Genomic DNA, 26,359 nt, shown 5'->3' with positions numbered 1-26,359 from the left:
AAGCAGAGGTTGGAGTGATGTGCTTTGAAGATGGAGAAAGCGGCCACAAGCCAAAGAGTGTGGGAACCTCTAGAAGCTGGAGAAGGTGAGGAAATGGATTCTCCCCTGGAGGCTCCAGAGGAACCAGCCCTGCCAACACCCTGACATTGGCTCTGTGAGACACGAGTCAGACTTCTGACCTCCAGAGTGTAAGGTGACCAATTTATGTTGTTGGAAGACATTAAGTTTGTGGTAACTTGTTACTCTCCATACGGGCTAAAGCCACCTCACTGGACACTCAAGAACGGCTACATTTCCCCAAAAGACAGGAAATATTTTTAGGTCCAAACCGAACTTAAAAATATCTCCTTCCCTCCTGGATGCCATCCATCTGCAGCGATTGGAGCCATCCACCCATTCAGGCCCTGCACCCAGCGGTGACCACCATGCCTCGCACCCATCACCAAGGCTCCCAAACTGAGATGAAACAAAACCGCCTCCACGGCCTTTGTGAACTGACATGAAAGCTTGTTGTGCTGCGTTTCAACAAAGCGTTGCGATATGACGGGTGCTGGGGAGCAGTTCCCCGTTTTCAGGAAAGAACGTGTATAAGGAAGTTCAGGGCTGCGTTCTCTGTAGTCAGTGCCAGAACATTGAACAGCCCAATGCCAGGCTGTGAATTGTTGGTACCAGAGGAAGTTCTGTGATTGGGGAAAACACTGTAAATCTCTGCCAAAATAAGCCACATCCATCCTATAGGTTCTCTTTGATTTCAGATGGTATTTGTGGACTATAATAAGTCTATTTATTCTTTATCTTCCCAAGATGAAATGGAGTTTATCACTGCATCTTGGTAGACAGACGAGCATTTGCTTATTTTTCTGTGCTGTTTCTCGCTGCTTATCTGACAGTAAAGTAACGTCAGAAGATAAGATGAGGTTGTTTGTAGAGCTGTGTCTCTGCCAGAGGAAATGTTTTTAATGGTACAAAAAGAAAAATACCATTCTCAATTAGGATGTGATTCTACCTCAAAAAGGAAGGAAATTTTGGCTCCTGCTACAACATGGATGAACCTTGAGGACATCATGCTAAGGGAAATAAGCCAGACACAAAGAGGCAAATTCTGTATGATTCCACTTATATGAGGGCCCCAGAGGAGTCAAATTCACAGAGACAGAAAGTAGGATGGCGGGTGCCAGGGGCTGGGAGAGCAGTATGGGGAGTGGGTGTTTAATGGGGATAGAGTTTCAGTTTTACAAGATGCAAAGAGCTATAGAGATGGATGGTGGTCATGGCTGCACGACATTATGAATGTATTTAATACCACTGAACTATACACTTAAAAATGGTAAAGATAGTAATTTTATGTTATGCGTATTTTACCACAATTTAAAAAAAAAACCCACAGTGTGAAACTATTACACACCCTCCAGAATGACCTCAGTTAAATGGCAGTATGTCCTGAGCAACTTTGGAAAACTCCTTGGCTTTGAAGATGGAGGAGGGGCCACGAGCCAAGGACTGTGGTGCCTCTAGAAGCCAGAGAAGACAATGAACACATTCTCCCTTGGAGCCTCCAGAAGGAACCAGCCCTGTCCACACCTTGATTCCAGACTTCTGGCCTCCAGAACTGGAAGAGAATAAATTTCTCTTGTTTCAAGCCACCAGTTTGTGGCTGCTATGGGTTGAATTGTGTCCCCCCCAAATTTATATGTTGAAGGCTTTACTCCCAATGTGACTGTATTCGGAGATGGGGCTTTTAGGAGGTAATTGAGGTTAAATGAGGTCATAAGGGTGGGGTCCTAATCCAATAGGATTGGTGGCCTTATAAGAAGAGGATGAGAGAGAGAGAAAGCTGTGTGCATGCATCCAGGAAAGGCCACGAGAGGACACAGCGAGAAGGCGCCATCCGCAACCCAAGGAAAGAGGTCTCACCAGATCATGACCTTGCTGGCACCTTGATCTTGAACTTCCGTCTCACAACTGTGGGAAAATACATTTCTGTTGTTTAACAATCCCCTCTACGTCCCGCCAGTGTGTGGTCATTTGTTACAGAAGCCCCAGGACACTGATACATCCAGGAATTTGGAATTAGGAAAGAAGGATGTTAGTCCCAGACTCTGTTGCCTGGGGACTCTGGGGTGGCCATGAGTGTGGAGAAACAGAGGGTGCCGGTCTGCAGAGAGGAAAGCACGGAACTGCAAGAGGGCTGGGCGGACGACCTCGGTCAGTGGGGGCGTGCTTGGCCCCCTGAGGCCACTGTGCACTGCCGTCGGTCCCCTGAGATACTCCGTGTCCCAGGATTCCTTCCCCATCGCACTTAAGCTTCTTTGAAGTGATTTGTTTTCTTTGCAACTGAAAAGTACCTTGACTAAAACAATGATCTCTTTCTTTTTAATTTCAGAGGTTACATCTGATCAGACCATGAAACTTGGAACATAATACTTCCTCTTTTTAAAGCTTGTTCTACCCATTAACTTGTATGTAATGAATTTAGGATCCTGTGCCCTCTTCAGTAGCCTGGAAGGATGAACGGACCTTCCGGTTCATCAGGGGTTGAAGTGGGCGGTAGTTGTTCACCATCTTTTTCTCTTCTTCACCAAGTGCGGAAAACAGGAGTGTGCGAAACGCGGCCAGCTGGAATGGAGAGCAGCCAGAGTAACCTGGGTGCAGGTACAGAGTGAGCCAGCCCCCAGGTATCCCTCTGGCCTGTGCAGTCCCTCCCACGTTGAATCAGGCTTGGCCCTGTACGGCCAATACAACATGATGGGACTGACTCCCGAGCTGGGTCAGCAAAGGCACTGCAGCTTCCACCTTTCCTCTTGGGTCCTTGCTCTGGGGAAGCCAGCTGCCATGTTGTGAAGACACTCAAGCAGCCCCACAGAGAGGCCCTTGGGAGAGGACCTGAGGCCCCCAGCCAACAGGGAGCACCAACGTGCCAGCCACTTGCGTGAGCCACTTTGGAAGTGAGTCCTCTAGCCCAGGCAAGCTCTCAGGTACCCACCACCCCAGTCAACATCTGACGGCAACTCCATGAGAGACCTCAGGCCAGGGCCACCCAAAATTCTGACCCACAGCTACTCAGAGAGACAATAAATGGTTATGGTTTCCTTAAGCCATTAAAGTTTGGAGCTATTTGTTACATAGCAATAGATAACCAATATATACAATATAAATGCTAAACTAATACAAACAATATAAATGCTAAATTAATACATACAGTATAAATGCTAAAGTAACACTGGATTTGTTTTTCACCCAAGGAATTAAAGCGAATGTTTATGTGTCATCACATCTGTTCTCAGAATATTTTGATGAGCTCTGTGAGAACAACTCAAGTGTCTAATTAAATACAGAACTGGGATGAGATCTCGTAGTGACCATTTATTGCACCGATGGGGCCCCCCTGGAGTTGTGTGGGGTGCGGTGTACAGTCTCCCAGGCACTCAGCACAGTGTGTCATCCAGTGTGTTCTTGCTTTACACATGTTATTGACTCTCTTAGAGATGCAGCCCAGCTCCTCTCCCCCGCCTGGCAGACTCCTCCCCACCCCATCCAGGGGTGCCTGCACTTGCTCCCTGGCCAGGGTAGGGGCTTCTGCTCTGCATGTTTGTATGCCACTCAGCCTGAAAACTACTAACTTCTGTTGCTACCTTCCCTCCAGACAGCAGTGTGCAGACACTTCATCATTGCTTCTGACGTCCACCATTCCTAGGCCTCTCCCACTCTCTCCTGCTACAACACCTGACCCATTACGGGGGCTTATTACATGCTTGGTGACAGAAGGGGTCTGGGTGACAGGGGCCATTTTTCAAGCAAGGCCTTCCTCATGTCTGTAACACTTCTGGTGTGGGGGAATGGGGGTAACCTGCACCCCACATCTCCAAGTTCAGCCCTGCAAAGCAAATGGCATCATTTTATGACTTTTAAGTAAGAGAATGTTTTCACAGAATTGTGAGGCTAGAAGACTCTCTAAGAGCTCATTTAGAGCCCCCAGAAAGAGGAAAGTGGTTGATTAGTAATGTCTGCCCTGGGCAGGGGATGGAATAGAGGCTGTGAGCTTGCTGCATAATCATTCCTAAACTCCGAACTGCCCTAGACCGACAGACTTTCTCCAGGTCCTTGAGATTTCCAGAGAAAAATATACTATAACTTTTCTAAAAAGCATACAAGTAATATCTACTCATTTCAGGCAAAAAAAAAAAAATTAGCGTATTTAGATAAGGAAAAGGAAGAAGATAAAAACCACTGCAGACCTATGATCCTGGGACAACCAGCCCTGATATTTCGGGGTGTATCTGTGTGACAGATAGGGGCATTGCTCAGCAAACACTCACCTCCTCCTGCTCCACTGATGTTGGCCTGGCCACTGCGACTTGCTTTGGCCAATGGGGTGTGAGCGGGTGTGATGTAAGCAGAGGCCTGTGCATGTGCCGTGTGGCTTGTCTTTTGCCTTTCTGTCATTTACCTTGTGAACCAGACTTGGGCAGCCACTGGTTCAAGAAGCATGAGAGACATTGGGCCCCACCCCACCCCCAAAAACAGCCTAGAGCAGAGCTTCCCCAGCCAATCCATAGACCCGTGAGCAGGAAAACGACAGGCTTGTTATAAGCTGTTGAGTTTTGCGGTGGTTTGTTATGCAGCATTACGGAAGCAATAGCGGACTAACACAATCCTTCTGGAATTTCCTCTCAGCATGTCTAGTTCCATAACTTCTTAAAACAGCATGTGAGAAAACCCTCTGCAACCCCAATTTCTTACTGTTCTTGCATCCAAAGAAGCGGAACAAACTCTAAAATTTTCTTCTCTCCCTCAATGATCCTACTTCTTTCACAGCTTTCCAGCATCCATCTACGACACCCCTTTCTTGCTTAATTTATTCATCGACAAATACTTACTGAGGTCCATTATGGGCAAGGACCCATGTCCCAATTATAATGTCACTTCTGTTCTTTTAAAGTCACTTCCCCCCAAAACAGACTGAAGAGCAAGCACTGACTTGGTTCAACCGTTTGTCGTCAGGGCTGCTTGCCACGCCTGCATCCTGCACCACTCACAGTTCACGGGAGCCATGAGCTACAGCTGTACCCCTCATGTCAGCTTCCTCTCCCTCCCCCTCTTCCCTCTTTCTCTCTGACTCTGTCTCTCTCTCCCCTTCCTGTCTCTCTCTGTCCCTCTCTCTCTCTCCCTCTCGCACACTAATGTCTCAAGGTCAGAACAAGAGCCGTGTTATAAGGAACTTCTGTTCAATCTCAACAAGCTCCTGTTTCAGTTGGAAAATTCTTCTTGTGCAGGAACATCTAACATGCACCAAAGAATAAAACTCCATGACGCTTGTTCACAATCTTATTGACACTGCCAAACAAGGGAATTTCTTCAACACAGTCCTACTATACCATTACTGGGGCAGCTCACCTGGCTCTGGGCCACTTCAATGGGCTTCCTCTGGATGATCCAGGTGACCGACTCGGTTAGTGGAGGAGTAGTGAGGGAGCCCGGGTAGGTCCAATAATCTCGGCAGGTAGGCAGCAGACAGGAGGGCTCGAAGGGACCCACAGGTGCCCGTGCATGCTGAGAGATGAGACCACAAGCGCATCAGTTCTCAGTGGAGGTGGAGGAGACGCAGGAGGGAAGGCAACGGGCTCCATCTTTATCTCAGCGACGTGTCTGTCACGTCGCTCGGAGGGGTGTGTGTTCCCTGAGATAAAGGCTGTGGGGCCGCGGTTGTCACATTTGGAAGCAGTAACAAGAAAGTGTTTGGGGCAACAAAAGACCCCGTACAGCTAAAGCAATCCTGAAAAAGAAGAACAAGGCTGGAGGCATCACAATCCCTGACTTCAAAACATACTACAAAGCCATAGTAATTAAAACAGCATGGTACTGGTACAAAAACAGACACACAGATCAATGGAACAGAATTGAAAGCCCAGAAATAAAACCTCATATCTATGGGCAGCTAATCTTTGACAAAGGAGCTAAAGACACACAGTGGAGAAAGGAAAGTCTCCTCAATAAACGGTGCTGGGAAAACTGGACAGCCACTTGCAAAAGAATGAAAGTAAACCATCTTCTCTCACCATACACAAAAATTAACTCAAAATGGATCAAAGACCTGAAGGTGAGACCCGAAACTATAAAACTCCTGGAGGAAAGTATAGGTAGTACACTACTCGTCATCAGCCATAAAGGGATCTTCTTGAATTCTATGTCCACTCAGATAAGGGAAACAAAAGAAAAAATAAACTAGTGGGACTTCATCAGATTAAAGAGCTTCTACAAGGCAAATGAAACCAGGATCAAAATGAATAGGGAACCCACCAGCTGGGAAAAAATATTTGCAAACCATATATCTGACAAGGGATTAATCTCCAAAATATATAAAGAACTCACACAACTGAATAACAAAAAAACAAACAACCCAATCAAAAGATGGGCAGAAGAAATGAACAGACACTTCTCCAAAGAAGATATACAGATGGCCAATAGGCACATGAAAAGATGCTCAACATCACTCGTCATCAGGGAAATGCAAATCAAAGCCACACTAAGATATCATCTTACACCTGTTAGAATGGCTATAATCACCAAGACAAAAAGCAACAAATGCTGGAGAGGCTGTGGAGAAATGGGAACCCTAATCCACTGCTGGTGGGAACGCAAACCGGCACAGCCCCTATGGAAAACAGTATGGAGATTCCTCAAAAAATTAAAAATAGAAATACCTTATGATCCAGCTGTCTCACTACTGGGTATCTACCCAATGAACCTGAAATCAACAATCCAAAGAGGCTTATGCACCCCTGTGTTCATCGCAGCATTATGTACTATAGTCAAGACATGAAAGCAACCCAAGTGTCCCTCGACTGAGGATTGGATAAAGAAGATGCAGTATATATATACCATGGAATACTACTCAGCCCATAAAGAAAGACAAAATCGTCCCATTTGCAACAACATGGATGGACCTGGAGGGTATTATGTTAAGTGAAATAAGCCAGAAAGAGAAGGACAAACAGTGCATGATTTCACTCATATGTGGAAGATAAACCAACACACGGACAGATAGAATTGTTTGGTGGTTACCCGGGGCTAGGAGGGGTGGGGGGTGGGCATAAGGGGTGGAAGGATGCATTTATATGGTGACTGATAAACAATAATGTACAACAAAAATTTCACAATAAAAATAAATAAATAAATAAAAATCAATAAAACAAATGTTGGCAAAGAAAAAAAAAGAAAATGTGACCCTTCCGTACAGAGCAGGGATTCCCACCAAATGCTCCTTTTCTCCTTTTAAAGTTATTCACTGTCGTATACCTTGGCTGTGAAAATATTAAACTTAAAAACATTGTGGTTAAATAACATACATAACATAAAATTTATCATTTTAACCATTTTTAAGTATACAGGTCAGTGGCGTTAATTGCACTCACATTGTTGTGCAACCATCACCACCATCCATCTCCACAACTTTTCCATCTTCCCAAACTGAAACTCTGTCCCCATTAAACACTCACTCCCCACCCCTGCCCCAGCCCCTGGCACCACCATCCTACTTTCTGTCTCTGTGAATCTGACGACTCTAGGTGCCTCATGTAAGTGGAATCCTACGGTATTTGTCTTTTTGCGACTTGCTTATTTCACTCAGCATAATGTCCTCAAGATCCGTCCATGTTGTAGCAGGTGTCAGAATTTCCTCCCTTTTTAAGGCTTAATAATATTCAATTGTGTGGATGGACCACATTTTGTTTATCCTTTCACCCATTGAGGAACACTTGGGTTGCTTCCACTTTTTGGCTGTTGTGAACATGGATGTACCAATATCTCTTCTAGGTCTGCTTTTAATTATTTGGCGTGTATACACAGAAGTGGAATGGCTGGATCCTACGGTAATTCTATGTTTAGTTTTTGTGTGTGTGTGAGGAAGACTGGCTCTGAGCTAACATCCATTGCCAATCCTCCTCTTTTTCCTGAGGAAGATTAGCCCTGAGCTAACATCTGTGCCCATCTTCCTCTACTTTGTATATGGGATGCCCCCACAGCTTGGCCTGATGAGTGGGGCGTAGGTCTGCACCTGGGATCCAAACCCGCATACTCTGGGCTGCTGAAGCGGAGCGCACGAACTTAACCACTACACTACTGGGCCGGCCCCCTATGTTTTATTTTTTGAGGAGCCACCAGACTGTTTTCCACAGCGACTGCACCAGAAAATATCACTTTTAAGAGAGCTGGTCTTCGGTTCACAGCAGCCCTTCCTGATGTACGCACGTGGCAATGCCACACACTCAGGAGGACGCAGTTTGTTGAGCGGGACTCCCTGACCCTCATGCCAGGATCTTCCTCCTCCTTGGCAGTGGGCGGGAGTGATGGGCCTGCACCGTTGTTCTCGACGATTGTGTGCCAGCCTCTCTGTGCTGCTTCCAGGAGGGGTTCCGTTCAGCACATTGCCTGCCTGGGGGAACCCTTGGTTCAGAATTCAGGTTTGCTTGCTTTCCGTGTTTTATAAAAGGAGAGAGAGAAACCTGCATCTCTGAGTTCCAAGTGACTCCAGTGGGCTGCCACCACGCGTTCATCCGCTCGCGGCTGTCTGTTGACTCCGGTGGGCTGCCACCACTCATTCGTCCACTCACAGCTGTTTGTTGAGCACCTATGGTAAACCCACTCTGTCTTAGGCACTGGAGGTACCATAGCAAATGAGGCAGATGACCACCGCCCTCAGGGCATTCACCTTTCACTGGAGGGAAGCAGACGGCACGCTAAATAAGTCAGTCGTATCTAGCAGTTTACATGGTGATAAGTGTGATGGAGCAGAATAAAGTAGGACAGCAGGATAAGAAACGCAAGGGTGGGCCTGGCATTTTAAGAGGGGTGGTCCCGAAGGCCTCACTGGGAAGGTGACATTTGAGCAAAGACATGGAGGAGGTGAAGGAATCGGCCATGCAGGTTTCAGGAGAAGAGCCTTCTAGGAAGCAGACACAGCCAGTGCAAAGGCCCTGAGGCAGGGTGTGGCCTGATGGGCTTGAGGAACAGCAAAGAGGCCACATGGCTGGAATGAGTAAATGAGACACAAAAGCAATAAAAAGAGACTGGGGAAGGGAGCAGAGAGCCTGCAGACAGGGACACCCCTGCTTCTGCCTGGGGATGGGGACCCCTAAAGAAATCCACCAGCAGAGGCAGGAGCATTGGGGCTGCTGTGTGGACGCTGCTCAGCATGGCCCTAGGGGGTGGAGGAGTAAAGAGAAAGGAGAGCCTCCTAGCCAGTCTCTGTCTCATTGCCAAAGGTACCGAGCAGGCTTTTGCTCAGAGAGGAAAGTATCCCTCGGGGTCCCTCAGGGTGGCAGGCCCAGAACAGTGGCCTCCACCCCCTGTAGAGCTGGTGAGCCTGAAAGGCTTAGGGAACAGGCCTGGAAGCAACGTCACACTAACCAGACCCGGTCATAACAGCCTCAGCTCCAGACCCAGCCCCGTGCCCAGCCCATCAGGAGGATGTTCAAGCACAGACATTCCCTCGTCCCCAAGGCAGGAGGCCTCCCTGCCCAGCTGAGTCCTTCCACCCAGCCTGCAAAGGCGAAAGCAAGTGGCCCACACCACCTGGCTTGTCCCCTAGCTGCTGACTTTCACCAGTTGGAACCGGGGATGTTAGTTAAGCTGCCAAAGGGAAGGAAGTAAATTGATTCACAGAGACAGACGCTTACGAATCGCCTCACGTGCCCGGCATTCCACTTTGTAATTAATTGTCTGGTTAATGTCTTAAAAACAGCATTATTGAAATATATGTCACATAGCATAGAATTCACCCACTTAAAGTGTACAATTCTGTGGCTTTTAGTATATTCACAGATAGATATGTGCAACCATCACCAGTCAATTTTAGAACATTTCACTACCTCTAAAAAGAACCCCAGAAAAAAAAACCCAGGAAATACTCTTTAGCTATCCCTACCCCAACCCCCACGCCCACCTATCCCTCCAAGGGCCCACTAATCTGCTTTCTGTTCTCATGGATTTGCCTATACTGGACACTTCCTATAAACAGAATCATCTAATATGTGGCCTTTTGTGTCTGGCTTCTTTCACTCAGCAGAATATCTTCAAGGCTCATCCACGTTGTAGCATGTGTCCGTGCTTCGTTCCTATTCACGGCTGAGTAATATTCCATTGTGTTGTCTAGTCAATTCTTGAAGGAGACAGGTCACGTGTGCACAGGGGACAAATGCAAAAAGGACCAGTGGATGTTCGGGGACGAGTAAATCCTCCTCCCCTGTCCGCAGCCCAAAGGCACTGACCTGCCAGACGCCTTCCGTGGCTTTGAATTTTCAGAACCACCATTTGAGAGGTATTTCTATTTTATTGATGAAGAAAGTAGGACATATATAAGTGACTTTCTCAAAGCCACATAATTAGACAGTGGCAGAACCCACATGCTACAGGAGGTCTGTCCCGTCCCAAAGCCGGGGCTGGTTCCTCCCACCTCAGGGCCGCAGCGGTTGAGGTGAAGGCAGCAGATCACGAGGAGGAGCAGACGGATGGACCCAACTGCCATGCCTACCGTTGGTTTCTTGCCAATTAAGACTCTGAGAGGACATCTACATATTTCCAGCAACATTCCCAGGACCTCTGTGTCCTGTCTCTAAAGCATGTTAGGGTTCAGAGCTGCCCTGTGAGTGAGAAAGCTGCTCTGCCTTGGGGCCCCCGGAGCAAGTCAAGTCCCCTCCTTTGTGTGTCCATCAGCCTGGGGGGCTGAGTGGTACTCTGGAGCACATGGTGTGGCTGAGACCACCCGTCCATCTCGAGTACAGACAGACCAGCTGCTGGTGGATGGGTGCCTGTTCCGGACGTCTTCTCTGAGAGAAGGGGGTTGATGCATAGTTCTCTTTTCTATTTATGAGCATCCCACTTCAGAAGGAGGAAAAGTAGCTTGCAGAGAAAGTTCCGTGCAATACAGCAAGGGAGAATGAAAACGGGGGAGAAAAGGCAGAACTATAGGGGTGGAAATGGACCAGTGCTCCCCTAGGGTCGGGGGCTTGGCTCTAAAAGGCCACAAGACAGAGCGTGCTGTATGGTTCTGTGTGGGGGACCATGACTCTACACACTTGTCAAAACCTGTAGAACTGTACATCGCAGAGGGGACTTACAACGTTGCAAACTCTAAAAATTGACCCAGATGTTGGGGGAACCCAGGATGGAGTGCAAACTGTGACAAATGGCTGGAACTGGATTGCACTCCCCAAGCCACGAAGCACAGACTCCTGCCCTCCAAGGCTGGACCATTTGTCTCTTAAAAGTCTAACTCTTCTTTTCCAGGGGAGGAAATTGAGGCCCAAAGATGAGCATCAGGACCAGAACTGAGCCCCAGGCAGCGTCCTCTATCTCCCAGGGACACCATTTCTCCTGTGTGGTTTGCCCAGAAGACACTGAGTTAGCCTGTGGGAAAGAAACTCTCCAGAGCCTTCCGTGGAAGGAAGACAGCCCCTAAGTAAACAGCACCTCACTGCCAGCTCTTGTCTCTCCCACCAAGAGGTGGGGACCATGCCATACGGGAGGTGGATGCTGGTGGGGAAAACATCCCAGGTTTACTCTGGCTGCAGACCAGTGAGGAAAAGGATGCTCTCAGCACCCTGACCTTGACGAGTTCCTGAGCTGGTGGACAGGGCAGCGGGGGGCGATCTGGTCCGGGTCCCATGAGCCAGCCTGGAGGTCAACATCAAGGAGAAGGCACCACACAGATCAAACAGCCCCTGTGAACCGGCGGAGGAAGGGCCGGCCCCTCAGCTTGCCTCTGGAGCCGCTCTCGCCATTGTTAAGACAGGTCGGGAGCCCCCGTCCGTCTCCACGTCCAAGGACCACGGTGACTCCTTCCTTCTCGGAATTCTTTTGTTTGGTACCAAATAAATAAACCACGTTTCTTTGGAATTTCCATTTCTCCATCAAAGTCCTTTCTCAGCTGATGTTGGAGAAAAGCTAACCTGTTCTCCTCGCCATCTTTGGAGCTGTGCTTAACAGCAAGGCATACAAGGAGCTGGGCAAAGATTCACTGCCACGAGCGAGGGGTGGGTTTAGAGGACTTTCCCTCCTTCCCACCTCCAGGTCCTCCTGGGCGATCCCAAGTTCCCTCCCGAGGAGTGTGCTAGGGAACACGCAGGCAGGCACTCTCAAATGTTAATACGTAGGTATTTATTTCAATCGGTTTTAAAGCAAATGTTATCACTAGTGGATGTCATTGCCTGGGACAGGCTAAGGATTTTTAAAAGTGGGTCAATTTAAGGAAAAATATTAAGTAAATAATAGCGCCGCTGGCGGGTGGACATAGCAAAAATCTTCAAGATGCTGCCTGATTGACTCAATTTTGGGAAACTCAGTTCGAGTCCACCACCCGTATTATACTGCAGAGGGAGAGGCCCCGAGGACAGCAGGGACGCATTCGAGGTCAGAGTGTGGGCCAGCGAGAGACACGACTGGAATCAGCCCCAGCGAGTTTCCTTCTGAGACCTGGCCTCAGATCCCCTCTGCAATGCTCTTGCCAACAAATCGGTTTTTCTCCCTTGCAAACGAGTCATTACTCTGAACAATTATGCTTTTCCAATCATGCTGATTTCAAAATACGTGAATATTTCAAAATTTCAAAATACGTTTACCTTATGCCTTATTTCCGGCAAGACTTCCACCAGCTTCTGCAGCCCCTCGTGATGGGTGCCCAGCTGCATGGCACAGACACAGGGAATGTTGGTTTGAAAAGGCGGAAGATAAGATGACAGCACCCTTCCTTCTCAATAGGCTGTGGTTAAAGGCAGCTCTCGGTTACCGCACACGCCTTTCTTCACCGGGAGAGCTACGCCCTCGCCCAACTACCTTTAAGAAGACGCCGATCACCGCCAGGCCGCTGTCTCCCAGTACAGCTTCCCTGTAACTTCGGTATTTCACAGAATTCCAGTGGACTAAATGCAGCTGGAACACAGCAGAGAGAACTGACACTTATCACGATCAGCAAGAAATGAAACAGCTGTTCCTCCTTCTGTGGGGCACACCTATGTGTCCTTAACGATTTTAATGAATTCAGTGTCACAGCCCAGCCTGAGGGATGCTGGCACCCCCTCGGGTCTGGAGCTCCAGAGACCTTGACGAAACCACGGAGAGTAAGGGCCTCGGCGTTTCTGGTGGGGGGAAAGGAGGCTCGTTTTAACTTTATAAAACAGAAACGGGCGGTTGGACTATTTGCTGCTCTCAGACATCGTTGAACAAGGGCTGCCAGGTAAATACAGGACTCAGTTAAATTTGAATTTCAGATAAACAACGAATAACTTTTTAGTGTATGCTCCCAATGTTGCATTTTTTTCCTTCTATATATGTCACCCTCCCCTGAACTTCATCTATGTCTTTAGTTTACATCCCCTTCTGTTTTCCTAAGTCCAAACTCGGCATCCGGATTGGCCAGTGAGAAGGATCTGAATCAAGGGTGAGGCTGGGCTGGGGAAAGGGGCTTTCCTGGGTCTCTGGCGAGCAGGAGGCAGAACCCGCACACCCGGGCCTGACTTGGGATTCTGTGACAAGAGCACGTGGTCCTGACGGTGCTGACTGGCTCAGAACCTAGAAGGCGCCTGGGTGTCTGTACATATTTCCTTCTACGGGCATGGGTTGTGGCGAAGCCTTTCTGAATGGTGACCAAGCCAGAGCGCAGAAAGCCTTGTGGCCTCTCGTGGTCAAGACCCTCCCTCCCCAGAGCAGCAGCTGGATTCCAGGGCTCAGGGGCCTCTGCCCACGTGTGCCTGGCTTGGCACCTCACTCCCAACAAGCCCCGGTGTCCCTGGCCTGGCACTTCGGGGATCATGACGGTGGTGTGGCCTCTCCCATCCCGTCAGTAGCTCACCTGAACCCCCCGCCCACTGTCCTAGGGCAGTCTCCCAGAAGCAGACGGCTAGCCCCCTGGCCCCGACTGCAGCCTTCTTCCTTAGCAGACCCCACTTTTAGAGCTGGCTTGGCCTTCCCAACCCCACAGGGAACGGCATGCTCCAGCGTGGGCCAGAGGCATGGCCAGGATGAGCCACAGCCCCTGCTCAGTGCGACTGAGGGAGAGGCCCTGGGGGTCCTGAGTGCTGATCTTCTTCTCTGCTAATAAATTGCAACAACCTCCTCTGTTAAAATATCTGTTCATTAAAAACCACGGTGTAGATACATAGCTACTAAGATAAAAGGTATGCTGTTAAAGAAAAGGGAGCATATGGCAAGCCAGTATTCCTCCATTTTTGTCATACTTGTAAATATGATTATAGCAATGGACGTAACTCCCTATTTTAGACACTCTGGGTGTGTGATCACAGGTGATTTTCGTGTTTCGGGTTGCCTGGCCTCTAGTTCCACTTTCACTACAGTGTTCCTTCCGCACAGCGGCCACAGCAAGGTGAGGGGGAACAGTCTGTAACCGGAAATGCATCAGAGAGTCAGGTGGCTGGTGGGGGCCGGGCAGGGGTGTGATAAAGCGACTGTGGCAAAATGTCATTCATAGGATCTGGTGGCAACTCACAGGCTCTCACGGCATGGTTGTTTCCATTTTTTTGTGTGTTGGAAAAATTTCATAATAAAATATTGGGGGTAATCTGTAAGGCACCACTCGTCACTCCACCGTAACCACAAAATCCAGCTCCTAGCATTTGTCCCTACTCACATGCTTTACTGACTCCCACTTTAGAATGTTAAATACTACTTTGTTTTAAGAACAAGATCTCTATTGTGAAGATTTTCAGATTCTCAACAGAAGGCCTCGAATGCCTTGAAGGACAGGAAGCTTCTAGTCCGTAACTGACCAGCAGGAAGTTCGCGGTTGAGTGAGATGCTAAAAGCATAGACTCGGTTCTTGAATCTCAGCTGTCTGACTTTGGCAAGTTACATAACCACTCAGAACCTCAGTCTCTTCTTCTGTTAAATGAAAGTGCTAATAGTACCCTCCTCTTAGGAAAGTTGTGTGATTGAATGGGTAGGGCAGTCAATTGTTCCAGTTTGAGCACTAGGAGTCCCCTGTGACGGAAAACCCTTCCTTTCCGAGCAACCAGTCAAGGTAGAAAGCACCCACATCCTGCGAGGATGACGTCTACAAACCTCTGCTGGGTACACGTGGGCGTCCACCGTGTGCTCTGAGCCCCACTCGTTCTCGGCTCCCCAGTGGAAGTGGAACTGCTTTAATCTGTAGTGGTTTTCCAAGGGGCCACCGCTGATTCCTACAGGAGGAAGCCAGTGCGACCGGTGTGTTAGTCTGTCTAGTTGCTGGAGTGGTGTTGCTGTGACACTGTCTACCTTGAGGTCACACTATTTCACTCTAGAGAGATTGATGTCCTGCTGAAATGACAAACTGAAAGGTGCGTCCATGAGAGCTGGGATCTTCTCTGTTCACCTCTGTCCCCGTCACCTGGCCCGGGGCCGACCGGAAGCACACTCACAGTAAACGCCCGAGGGAACGCAGACTCCAGTGCTGCCACCAGGTGACAGTAGGGGCCTCAATCCCCTGCATGCAGCAATAAGGCAAAGAAAAACTGTTTCTGAGGTGCGTGCCCGTCCTATAAGATTTCCAGACTTTAATTTAAAAAAATGACATCACTTTTTTTTTTTTTTTTTTTTTGGTGAGGTAGATTAGTCCTGGGCTAACATCCGATGCCAATCTTCCTCTTTTCGCGAGGAAGATTGGCCCTGGGCTAACATCCGTACCCATCTTCCTCTACTTTATATATGGGACGCCGCCACAGCATGGCCCCACAAGCAGTGCGTGGGTGCGCGCCCGGGATCCGAACACGAGAACCCAGGGCTGCTGAAGCAAAATGCACGCACTTAACCGCTATACCACAGGGCCGGCCCCCCCAAAAATGACATCTTTTGATTAAAAAAATAGCAGCTTAAATTCTATCACCAAATAATTCCATAAACTAACATGAAATGAGCGAGATGTTTAAATGAACCAATTCTGAGATACAAGGCGCCACCTTGTCCCCTGGTGCTGACCTCTCTGCAGCCCCTGCCCAGTCTAGTCCCCTGTGTAACCAGGTTTTACTGGGACACTCTATCTAAGTCACCCTAAACCCCCAGTGTGGCCTCCCCAAGAGCTGTTAGCCTGACGCACACGGGCTCAGACGTGAGCGAGCATCTGTCATCAAGGAATCTGGCTCTAACCTGCCGAATTGCGGGCGCCACCCCAGAGGTCCCGGGAATCTGCATGTTAATGAGCTCCCGGGTGACTCTGACGCACGTGGTTTAGCTCATCTCTGGCTGTGCTTTGCTAACAAGTTTCTACTAACAATTGCCACAAATATAATGGTCATTGTTGGACATCTCGCTTTTGATGGAAGTGAGCACCTGTGCTCCTGGGGTGGCTGGGACTAGCCTGGAGGACACTCCAGAGCCATGGGGTGAGTTCCAGCGGCGGCCTTGCTTGCATCAACTCCTCCATGTGGCAAAACCAGGGACAACATTTAGTGGCATGACGGGTGCTATGGAGAGTATCAAATACGACCGGCCAGTGGTGTTTTCTGTTTCGTTTTTGCCATAAAAAGTATTTGTAGCAGAAAGCACTGAGCTATAAACTAGCAAACAGATGCAGCTCGTGATTCTGCCCTGGATCAGGTCAGAAAGCTTCTCACTGTCTTTCTTCACTCGAAAATGAGGGTGCTGGTCTACAATGTCTAGTTATGAAGTTCTGTGGTTCTACGAGGTAATCTGGTCTCCTGAATACACACACATGAATTATATCTCAATGAAAAAATGCATAGAAATATCTCTTCCCGCAGCAAATATATAAAAACTTTGTAAATCATGAAGTCTGAATTTACTGGTGGCCAGTAGCACCGGGAGTGTCAAGGAGCCACCCTGCCGATGGGGAAGCCAAAGCGGAAAGGAAAACCTCCCAGTTAGGTGTGAATTGCAAGACTTAATGGAGATTTTCTGCAGCTAAAAATACAAGAGGAGTGATTTTTTTTCCTTCGAGGGGTGAGGCGACTCGAGCCAACTGGCCTTTGTAGTTCTGTGTTGTATTTTCCTTTATTAGGCCAGGTTACATAGGTCTCCGGTAGTGCCAGCATTGGGAGCTGGGATTCAAACCCAGATCTGAGGCCAAAACCTGTACCTTTCCCACTTGGTCCTTCAAAGTACAAAACATACTCTAAGGAAATTACAGAACAACAAAACGCGGGCGTGGTAATCTTTGTGCCACTTCTGCCTGGCGCCTTGTAGCCGTAGTGGAAAGGGAGTTTGTGGCACTGGCCAGCCAGAGACCTCATGCCACCAAAATGCACCCATCAGTGACCAAGAGGTGAGCCTCACATCTGACCAACTTTCCTCCAGGGGATGCTCTGGGCACCGAGAGACAGAGACTGGCAATATGCTCACTCACGCAGAAGGTAACCACGTGGATGTCCATGCATGTCTATATCATGTCTTCTAGAATGGAAGTGCCAGACAGCAGGAATGATGGGTGGACCTGGAATTGTAGTTTAGATCTGCCCCTAACTTGCTGTGTGAACTTGAGCAAGTTGCTCAGCCTCTCTGAGCCTCAGCCTACCCACCTGTGACATGAGGAGTGTTGGCAGGATAACCTGAGACCATGGCAGGGAAAGCCCTTTGTAAAGTGTTGTCAAATGACGATGATGATAATGATGCTGGTGACTATACGTCACCAACCTTTCAAGGACTTGGCTCCTTCAACAATTGAAAAAAAAAGAATCACTAGCTAAATGGTTCTTGTTTTTTCTTCCAGCTCAAGCATCTCAGAATTCTATGTAGGCACACACACACAGTCTCCAAAAAGATTGATACCAACTGCATGAGGCATAAATGCACCACTAGCTGGATGTCTGCCAGATCCCCGCCAAAAATAACCCTGTAGAAAAATTACTGCCCACTGTTGGAACAACAGAGAGCCAGGAATCGGAGACTGCTGGGGTGGGACGGGATGAGGGAGCACTGAGCATTACTCCTTCCTCTGGCAGGTAACAAGCTGCAGAGGTCGGAAGACTTTCCCAAGGTCACCCTCCGAGCAGGACTGGAGCCCATGGACCATGGCTCCATGCTCTCCCCGACATCAAGCTGTCCCCAGAATTCTCTACTGAGGCAGCCTCTCGCCAGTTGTACTCCCGCCTGTCTGCTACCCTGATGCGGTCGCCCGTTTCCGTAAGAGAACACAAATGGAAGTCCATCCTTGGGAATCCTGGGGTGCTCGCCACTGCGGGCAAGAGTGCTCCTGCTCAGCTGAGCCTCCAGGACACGCATCTCCTTCCCTCCTCCAGGCTGTCACGTGGTCATCTGTAAATGAACCCGGCTACCCTGGGCTGGGACCAAACTCATAACAAAACCCCTGGAAGGCTGCTGCGCCTCACTGGCTCTGTAATATGCAAGCACAAATAACAAGATAGGCAAAACGGGAGCTTTCTAGGAGGATGAGTGAAGAGGAAGGGGTCTGCTTCCGGCCGGATTTCTAGGGCAGGCAGTGGGGGATAATTTATAACGTGGGCTGGGCTGGAGCGGCCCCCTGTGGCGGGTGGTGGAGACACACCGGGATCTGGCATTTTGGCTGTCCAGGGCTTGATGCCCCTTCCAGCCTCACTCCTTTAAGTGCATTTCAGGAAGAGAAATAGAGCATGTCAAAAAGCACAATTCTAAATTCAAGAACCCCAGAGGGTATCGACCAGACGGAAAATCTCTCTGGAACAACGCCTCTAAAATTAGAGCAATGGGCAAAGACAGCCCACTAGCAAAGGGCCAAGTGCATTTATTTAAAAATGGGAAGAGTTTTTTGTGGCCCTGTCTGCAGGTGGGCAGGAGTAGGGTCTGGAGTCAGATGCTGGTTCCATCTCTTAGAAACTGAGTGATCCCAGTCCAGTTATGGAGCCGCTCCCAGCCTCAGTTTCCCTACCTGTAAAATGGGGATGATCCTAGAGGCTACTCGATAGGACGTGCAAGGATTACGTCACGTGGGAGATGCAAAGTTCTTAGCACAATGTCTGGCATTTTGGAAGCACCCAAAGAACAAAACCCAGCAGCCACGGTACGTCTCTGAAATGGGAGGAAACAGCTGATGAAGGAGAGGCTGACGTTGGTGGGTGTCTCATGGGTCCTGGGTACTGTGCGACCACGTCCGTCAGCTCACCTAGCGGTCAGCGCCTGGCAGACAGTTAGCACATGCTGTGAGGGCTACTAACCGACAGCCAGCATCTACTGAGTGCCTGCTCCCTGCTGGGCATGCTGCGAAACACGTTATGTTCCCCCAGTTACCAGCTCCTCACAATGGCCCTGCGAGCAGGCACTGTTAGCCCAATTTCGAGATGAGGAAACTGAGACTCAGAGGAGGTACGTCACCTGCCTCAGGTCCCCAGGCGACCCCAACCCAGGCCTGCTTGAAGGTCCAGCCCCTTGGCTTTTGTAGTAGGGTTCAAGCCAAACTCTGCAGCTTTTCCTGCCGGGAAAGTTAGGAACTCAATTTAACCTGCAGCCCTGGATAAAATAATCTCCAAGTGACTTTTCATAATGACAATACAGTGTTAGAGTAATTTCCTTCAGTAAAACAATTTTAAAAGGCAAGCGCAATTCCTGAGAAGGGGGCCTTTAGCTGGCCAGCCCCCAGCCCCCAGACTCCCCTGCCAGCAGGGCCTGTCCACAGAGCGGAGGCCGTGCATCACCCCAGCAGTCCCCGCAAGCAGGTGCATGAAGACTTAATTGGAGAATTACATCAGCTAGTGCCAGACCCTCCAAATACCCCGAGGACAGATGATGTTGAAGTGCTGCGATTTGCTGGCCCCAGAAACTATTGTCTCTGTTCTTACAATAGCCACTGTTAATAGCCATCTATTTGCAGTTCGGTGCTTTTTCCAGAATAAGCAGGCTTTTGGCAGGCACGGTTGTTTTAAGGCTTAAAATAAGTACAAGAGAAGTTTGAGACGTTCTAATTAGTCAAAACTGCAAATAATACAATGCTGCCAAGGGTCAGCCTGTTCTTGGTGCCACTCTGGGATTTAACCAACGTTTCAAAGCTGTAAAGCACAAGGGCAAGGGGTTTCCGTCTGTCCTCTGGACCAGGACAGTCTCTGTAATTCTCTCCAGGCAAGTAGGAGCCGGAGCTGGCCACCAGCATGCTGTCAGTGCTTGAAGGGCACAACCCCACTCCCAGGACCCCAAAATGAAGGAACCCAGACTGCTCTCCGGGAGTTAAACTCTAAGGCCATCACACATTGGCTCAGCCAGGCAACCTGAGCTCAAATCCTGGTCTCAGGCAGGGCGGCTGTGCGCAGGTTGTTTTATCTCTCTGCACCTCAGGCTTGACATTTGTGAAAAGATAATGACACCTACTTCATCAGAACATGACGAGGACCACATATAGTAACGCCTTCAAAACACTCCCTCGAATGGCCCCTGGCACCTTGCAGGAGCTCGACTAGTGGCAGCACTTTCTGTCCTTATTGCTGGTATTATTGTTATTATCAAAATTATCATCATCACCATCATCATCATCGTCGTCATTATCAAAGCAGAGATTTGCAGTCACCTGAAACAGTCACTCTTACTCCCAAGACAGGAAGTGCATGGAAAGACACTGAAGGATAAACACATCTTAAGAAAACGTCCGTTAGCAGGGGCTTAGCCAGCCACTGTAGCATAAAAGAGGAAAAACCATTCATTCATTCATTCAACAAATACTCCCTGAGGTCCTACCCTGTGCAACACATGATCCTAAGCATTGGGGATGGGGAGAGAATGGTAGATGCAGTCCTGCCCTCCTGGAGCTTGGAATCAACAGGGGCAGGTGGACAGGACATCAGTGATGGACACTGGCAGCTGGGAGTGTTGGAGTAGGCACGGATGGGTGCTTCGGGGGACCTACTGTGGTATAGGGCATCAGAGAGGGCCTCCCTGAGGAAGCGGTGGTCCAGCCAAGCCCAAAAATGGAGACAAAGACGGTTCCAGGCAGAAAGGGACCAGAGGTAGCGAGGACTGGAAGGAAAGCAGGTCACCATGTGGAACAGATGGGAGTTCTGAGTGGTGGATGTTCATGCAGGCGGCAGTGGGGGTGGGTTGGAGGGGCAGAGAGGTAGGTGCTGGTGGGGACCACATAGAGGAGCTTTCATCAACAGACTTTGAACGTTCCATGCATCCTGCAAGATTCGCCCGATGCCATCAACTGTTCGATTCCTCACTCCCCCAGCCTGACTCCCAACTCAACCATAGGTGGGCATGCGGGGAGAGAATGTGCTGTGTTGTGTGGACATTTCCCTGGCACTAGTCTGCCCTGGTTGAGTAGTATGGAGCCCAAGGATGCCGGGGTACCTGGAGGCTGAGGTGCTGCTGCCCACTGCCCAACCCCCTTTCTGTTGAGTCTCTCCCCACAGTGCCCCTACCCTTCTCTCCCAAGTGGTCTCCTCACCACACGCAGCTCTGCTCTTCCCCTCCTCCTCCCACGCTGCCTGCACGCCTCACACCCCAGCCACTGATCCTTCTCTGCCTCCAGAAACCCTGGAGGACCGGGGTGGCCCCTTCTGTTCTACACACCAGTCTTGCAAACGTGGTTAGTGGACCCTCCTTGCATTGTTCTTTCTGAGTGCAGCCACGTGCAGTGGCCGGTTCGAGGTCCTGGGGAGGATCCGGGATCCACAGGTCACATCTGCCTCGAGAGGTGGGGGAGGGGTGGCAGCACTTGCATTCGCCTCCCGTGACTTAGTTTATCTTTCAATTTACCTTCTCACTTATTTCCTGACTTGACATCTCCTTGCAAGCAAGGACTGCGTCTAGAAGGTTCTGTGACCTGACGCATTACCACACACAGTAAATGCTCACTAAACATTTGCCTAGAGAAAACAGCATGAGCTGCTACATTGCAGATTCACAATTGCAGCTTCTTATACGGAACAAGAGTGATTAATTCCTGGGTGGTTTTGCAGAAGCAATGGTGAGCAGCTTTCCTAGCAATGGAGAGAGCGAGAACAGGGATTCCCACACTGGGCACTACAAAGTGACAGGTTTTCAGACGGCCTTGAGAGGATCTGCCTTCCATTTCCAGCTGATTCCTGTTAAGCAGAGCATTTCGTCAGACAACTGCCCACCAGACCAAGGGTTGAGGCAATGATGCATCGCTGGAGTGGTTGGGCAATGTCGGCACCAGGGCTCAGACCTGCCACCTATGGCTGGGAGCCCTCTTCAGCCTCACCGGCACTTCATCTGTTTCCAAGGCTGAGGAGCTGGTGGTTTGGAGAGATGCAGAGAGGGAGGAGGAGGAGGAGGAGGAGGAGGAGAGGAAGGTAGCCTGCCTAGCTCAGTCCAGATGACTTTCCGGTCCCTATGGCAGCATTGCAATGGGGAAGCCAAGATAGGGATGCTGGAGAGGGAGGTTGCGACCAGAGTGTGGGGTGGGGGCCCTGGAACAATGAAGGGAAAGGGAAAAGATGGGTGCAGGAAGGGAGAGAGGGAAGATATGAGGGTGGGGAGAGCAGAGCGCTGAGAAGAGACGGGCAAAGGGCCAGGCCAGTGATGTCGCCTGGCTTGGCATCTCGGGTTGGGAGGGATTGATATGGACTCATGGGGGGTGCGGGCAGAGCGTTTTCCCAGTTGCGGAATTTTATTCACGTGGATGGGGTAAGGGGACAGGCTCAGAGAACTATACTTGCTCCTAACCTCCAAAATAACACCCCTGTCCTCCCAAAATACCCGCATCCAGGATCTGAGAGAAGAGACAGTAGATATATAAGGAACTAAGACAGAAAAATATAGTTTTAGGAACTAGATTGCCAATTTCTGAGTTTGCAGTGAAAAATAACTGGTCCAGGAGCATAGTGTGATAATCATGGTCTTTCATCCCAGTGAAGGTGTCATCTTTGGACAATGTAGCCACAGTGCCCTTCCTGACAGCATAGGATTCCCTTCCAGAATCCCCCTTCCCCCATGTGCATGATCTTGAATCACCAGTGCATACCTCACTGCAGGCACCTCACCTAACCTGGCTGGTGGAAGGGTCCCTGGGACTTGGGTCCTGTGTGGGACGATGCTGGGGCTGGAAAGATAGCAAAGCAGTTCTTGCTGCCACATTCCTGACCCATCTCCAGGCCCGATCCCCAGCCTACCTTTCCAGTAGGGAGCCCCCAAATTCTTCTGGGAGCTCCCTTTTGGCTTACATGGCTGGAGTCAGTTTCTTTGGCTTGCATCTGAAGAAGATCCCCAACTGACGGAAGTGAAGCCTGCAGACTTTAAAATCACGCTGGTCTTCAGGTCACGCGTTCACTCCAGGAGCAAACATTCATTGAGCTCCTGCTGTGTGCACCAGCTGCGGATTCTACAATGGTGAACAGTGCTCGTGGCCTTTGGCTCTCGGGAACCATGCCCAGTTGGGATCTCTTGGCACTGGGGAGAACTGCTCATTGTCATTTAGAGGATAAAGGCTGTTATTGGCCCCACTTCACAAATGACTTAAACTTCACTTTGACGTTGGAAGGAGCCTTCATGGCCCTCTGGCTTTGGTGCCTGATGCCTCAATAGCCGATCACTGTCCTTGAGAGTGAGTGATCCTCCGGCAAGGCTGCTCACAAGTCCCATAGGGCCTCCAGGCTTGGAGTTTCCGTCTTTCCTCCTTCAGCTGATTGCCCAGGAGTGCATCACACAAATGCACGGAGTCCTCCGTTAGTCAGAGACAGCCAGACTCGGCCTGGCCAGCAGCTGCTTCTCTGCCTTCTCTGTGTTCCCTCTAGTGGAAAACATTAAAGGAGCACATAGCCAATAACTCGTTTTGAACGAGCCCCAGTAGCCAATTATTGATTGAATAGCCCCAGTAGCTATTATTGATTGAATGCTCAATGCTCTTGGCACAGTGCTAAGTGCTTCAATAGGCCCCTCTTTTAATCCTCCCACCAACCAGCCGATGTCTGAGCTTCAGTTTACAGAGGAGGAGACTGCAGGTCAGAGAGGTTGGGGGACATGCTCATGCCAACTGGCTGGTAAGTGGAGGAACATGGCCTCACACTCTGCTCCTTCTGCCCAGAGCCAGGGCCCTCTCCACCATACTGTACTCCCTTAAGAAGTAAGATGAGCTGCCACTGGTGTGCTAGAAGGACAGCCCAGGACCCTGTTCCCCCAGAGGAGAAGGATCTAGCATGGAAGACAGAGGCGTTTTCCCATCTGCTGCTCTCATCACTCCACTCAGCTAAGGGGGTGGGCTGGGAGGTGGGGCTGGGGAACAACAGGGCACTTTAGCGCCCTGGAGTCAGGCCTTGCCCTGTCAGCAAGACCCCAAAGCACCCGCTGCTCTTCTGTGGATGGCAGGGAGGGAGCAGGATTTGGAAACAACCATGGGTTTGAATATTGGATATGGGCCTCCTCTTCCAATAAATGGGAATATTTACCTATCTCTTGGGGTGATTGTGGGAATTAAATGTCTGGAAAACTGCACCACGAGTAGCACATCAGTTTGTCACATGCCCTCAAAGCATCTGACAGCAGTACCACTAGTGGTCGTTTAGAACCTGGTTCCCAGGACCCAGGGCACCTTCTCAAGAAGTAGTGGGACCCGTCTGTAGCCCTGGACCCCACTTCCTGCATCAACGCTGCCCAGCGGGTGGAAGCGGCGTGGTCATTCCCTAGGACAAGCACCTCCTGTGCTGGGACAAGAGGGCTTCACCAGTGCGGTGGTTCACGGTCTGACAGCGGGGTCCCTGTGGAGCCCTGTTCTCCTTCCTTGCCTTCTCCTCTCCTGCAAAGCGCCCCCCCGCCCCTCCACTGGTCCTTTCTTCCTTGGCCTTCAGCGCCGCCTCTCACATTCCTTGGAAAGAGTCTCTGCCTCCACCTCTGTTATTCATCCTCGCCAGCCAGGGTTAAACTCCAGGTTCTCATAGTATCCCTCACCTGCTGGAAAAACTGCTAGAACCTTCCATGCTGGCGGAAAACATCCTCAGCCTCCCAGTTATGCTTTGCTTTGAGTTTCTGGCTCTCACCTATTGGCGTGATCCAACCTGAGGGATCAGATTTTATGCAAAGTTGCTTCTACTCCTGTACCTTCTCCACTCACCTCCTTCTTTCTCGAGAGGCATCTCCTGTCCCTCTCCCCAGGGTTTGTCTGAGATTACGGGAGGGTCTCCTTATTCTCATTTTCTTGCTGTGGAGCTTTTGTCAGTGCTTTCCATCTTTCAGCTGTGTTTCCCATTTCCTTTGCTCCCGGCAGCTCCCAGTTTCCAGTGGAGGTGAACAAAGGAGACAGGAGATCTGAAAGAGGGGGGCTGAGGCTGGAAAACCAGCTGTCGTGATGGGGGTGTGGGAGCATGTGAAACTGAGTAGGAGAGAAAGAAAAAGGAAACTGGGTTTTGGGGAAAATGACCAGTAAAGTAAAACCAGATTGGCCTGTGTGGACAGGAGCCACAGGGGGAATTATCTGACTAATTTATATGGCTGGGGAGAGACACCCAGATAATTATTTTGGTCTGTGGCAGGGCAGGGCGAGTCCCTTTGAACCAGATTGAGAAGGTGGAGGGGAAGCCAAAAAATGGGGTCAGGACCAGGTCAACGCAGAGGCCTGGCTGCACCAGAGCAGAAAAGCCATGAACGTTGACAGGGACCCAAATCCAGGATGGGCCGAGGTCAGCTGGGGGTCAACGGCAAGGACATCTGGCCCACGGAGCAGGCGCTGGGGTGCCTCTCCAGGCCGTGTGCTCACAGCTCCCTGTGGTCCTCCTCTCTGGGACCTCCTTGTACCAGGCCGGGCTCATCCTCAGTCACCGTGATTGGCTCACCCAGGACAGTGGCCAAAGCTGGACGATGAGAATCAGCCCTGGGGCCGACGCTGCAATTGCTGGGACTGAGGTGCTGTCTCGTGTGCCCCTCTATGGGAAGGGTGGGCCGGAGCTGCGGGCTGCCATCTTTGCCTCCATTTGGGAATCCTCGGCCTGGAATGAATCCTCCCCGAGGAAGGCAGAGCCGAGAGAGGGAGGATTCAGATTCTCCTGTGATGTTCCACCACCTGGCCCAGCCACGCCCTGGACTTTTTAGGATCTGAGCCAATAAGTTTTCCTCTTCTTTGCTTAAGCCAGTTTCAATTCGGTTTCTGCCATGCAACTCAAAAGAAGTCTTACCCAATGCAGTGAATGCCTCCCTCAGAGAGCAAACGTGAGATCAGAGGCAGCAGGCACTGAGAGGGAGAGGTGAGGGGCAGTGACGTGTGGGATCGGCTGGCACTGGCTCCTGGAAACTGTGTGCATCTCTTCCCAACTTATGACCAGTGACTCGGCGCTGGGAGCTTGAAATCGGCTGTGAAGGAGGATTTACACCATGGAATGTAGCAGACACTACAAATCATGGCTTTTTGTCCCTCCTCCAAACCCCGAGCACCAGTTGCTAAACATTTACCAGCACTCCACTAGCCATATACTCGGAAGGGCCGGGC

At 50.0% G+C, this 26,359-nt stretch overlaps 1 protein-coding gene across 1 annotated transcript in view; it reads right to left on the bottom strand.

The window, feature by feature from the left end:
* Window positions 1-2,450: 2,450 nt before the first annotated feature.
* Window positions 2,451-26,359, bottom strand: part of CA5A (carbonic anhydrase 5A) — a 32,498-nt gene continuing 8,589 nt past the window's right edge. Inside the window, exons 3-7 of the mRNA XM_004437128.3 lie at window positions 15,070-15,188; window positions 12,829-12,924; window positions 12,615-12,677; window positions 5,395-5,550; window positions 2,451-2,616 (exon numbers count right to left, since the gene is read on the bottom strand). Coding sequence (XP_004437185.1) covers window positions 2,473-2,616; window positions 5,395-5,550; window positions 12,615-12,677; window positions 12,829-12,924; window positions 15,070-15,188 — 578 coding nt within the window. The 3' untranslated portion in view covers window positions 2,451-2,472. The remainder of the gene's footprint in view (window positions 2,617-5,394; window positions 5,551-12,614; window positions 12,678-12,828; window positions 12,925-15,069; window positions 15,189-26,359) is intronic.

This window comes from Ceratotherium simum, chromosome 30 (genome assembly GCF_057802395.1).
Source record: "Ceratotherium simum simum isolate JZ-2026a chromosome 30, ASM5780239v1, whole genome shotgun sequence".
NCBI lineage: Eukaryota > Metazoa > Chordata > Mammalia > Perissodactyla > Rhinocerotidae > Ceratotherium > Ceratotherium simum.
The sequence above is the reverse complement of the archived record's forward strand: the minus strand, read 5'-3'. Positions and strand labels throughout refer to the sequence as shown.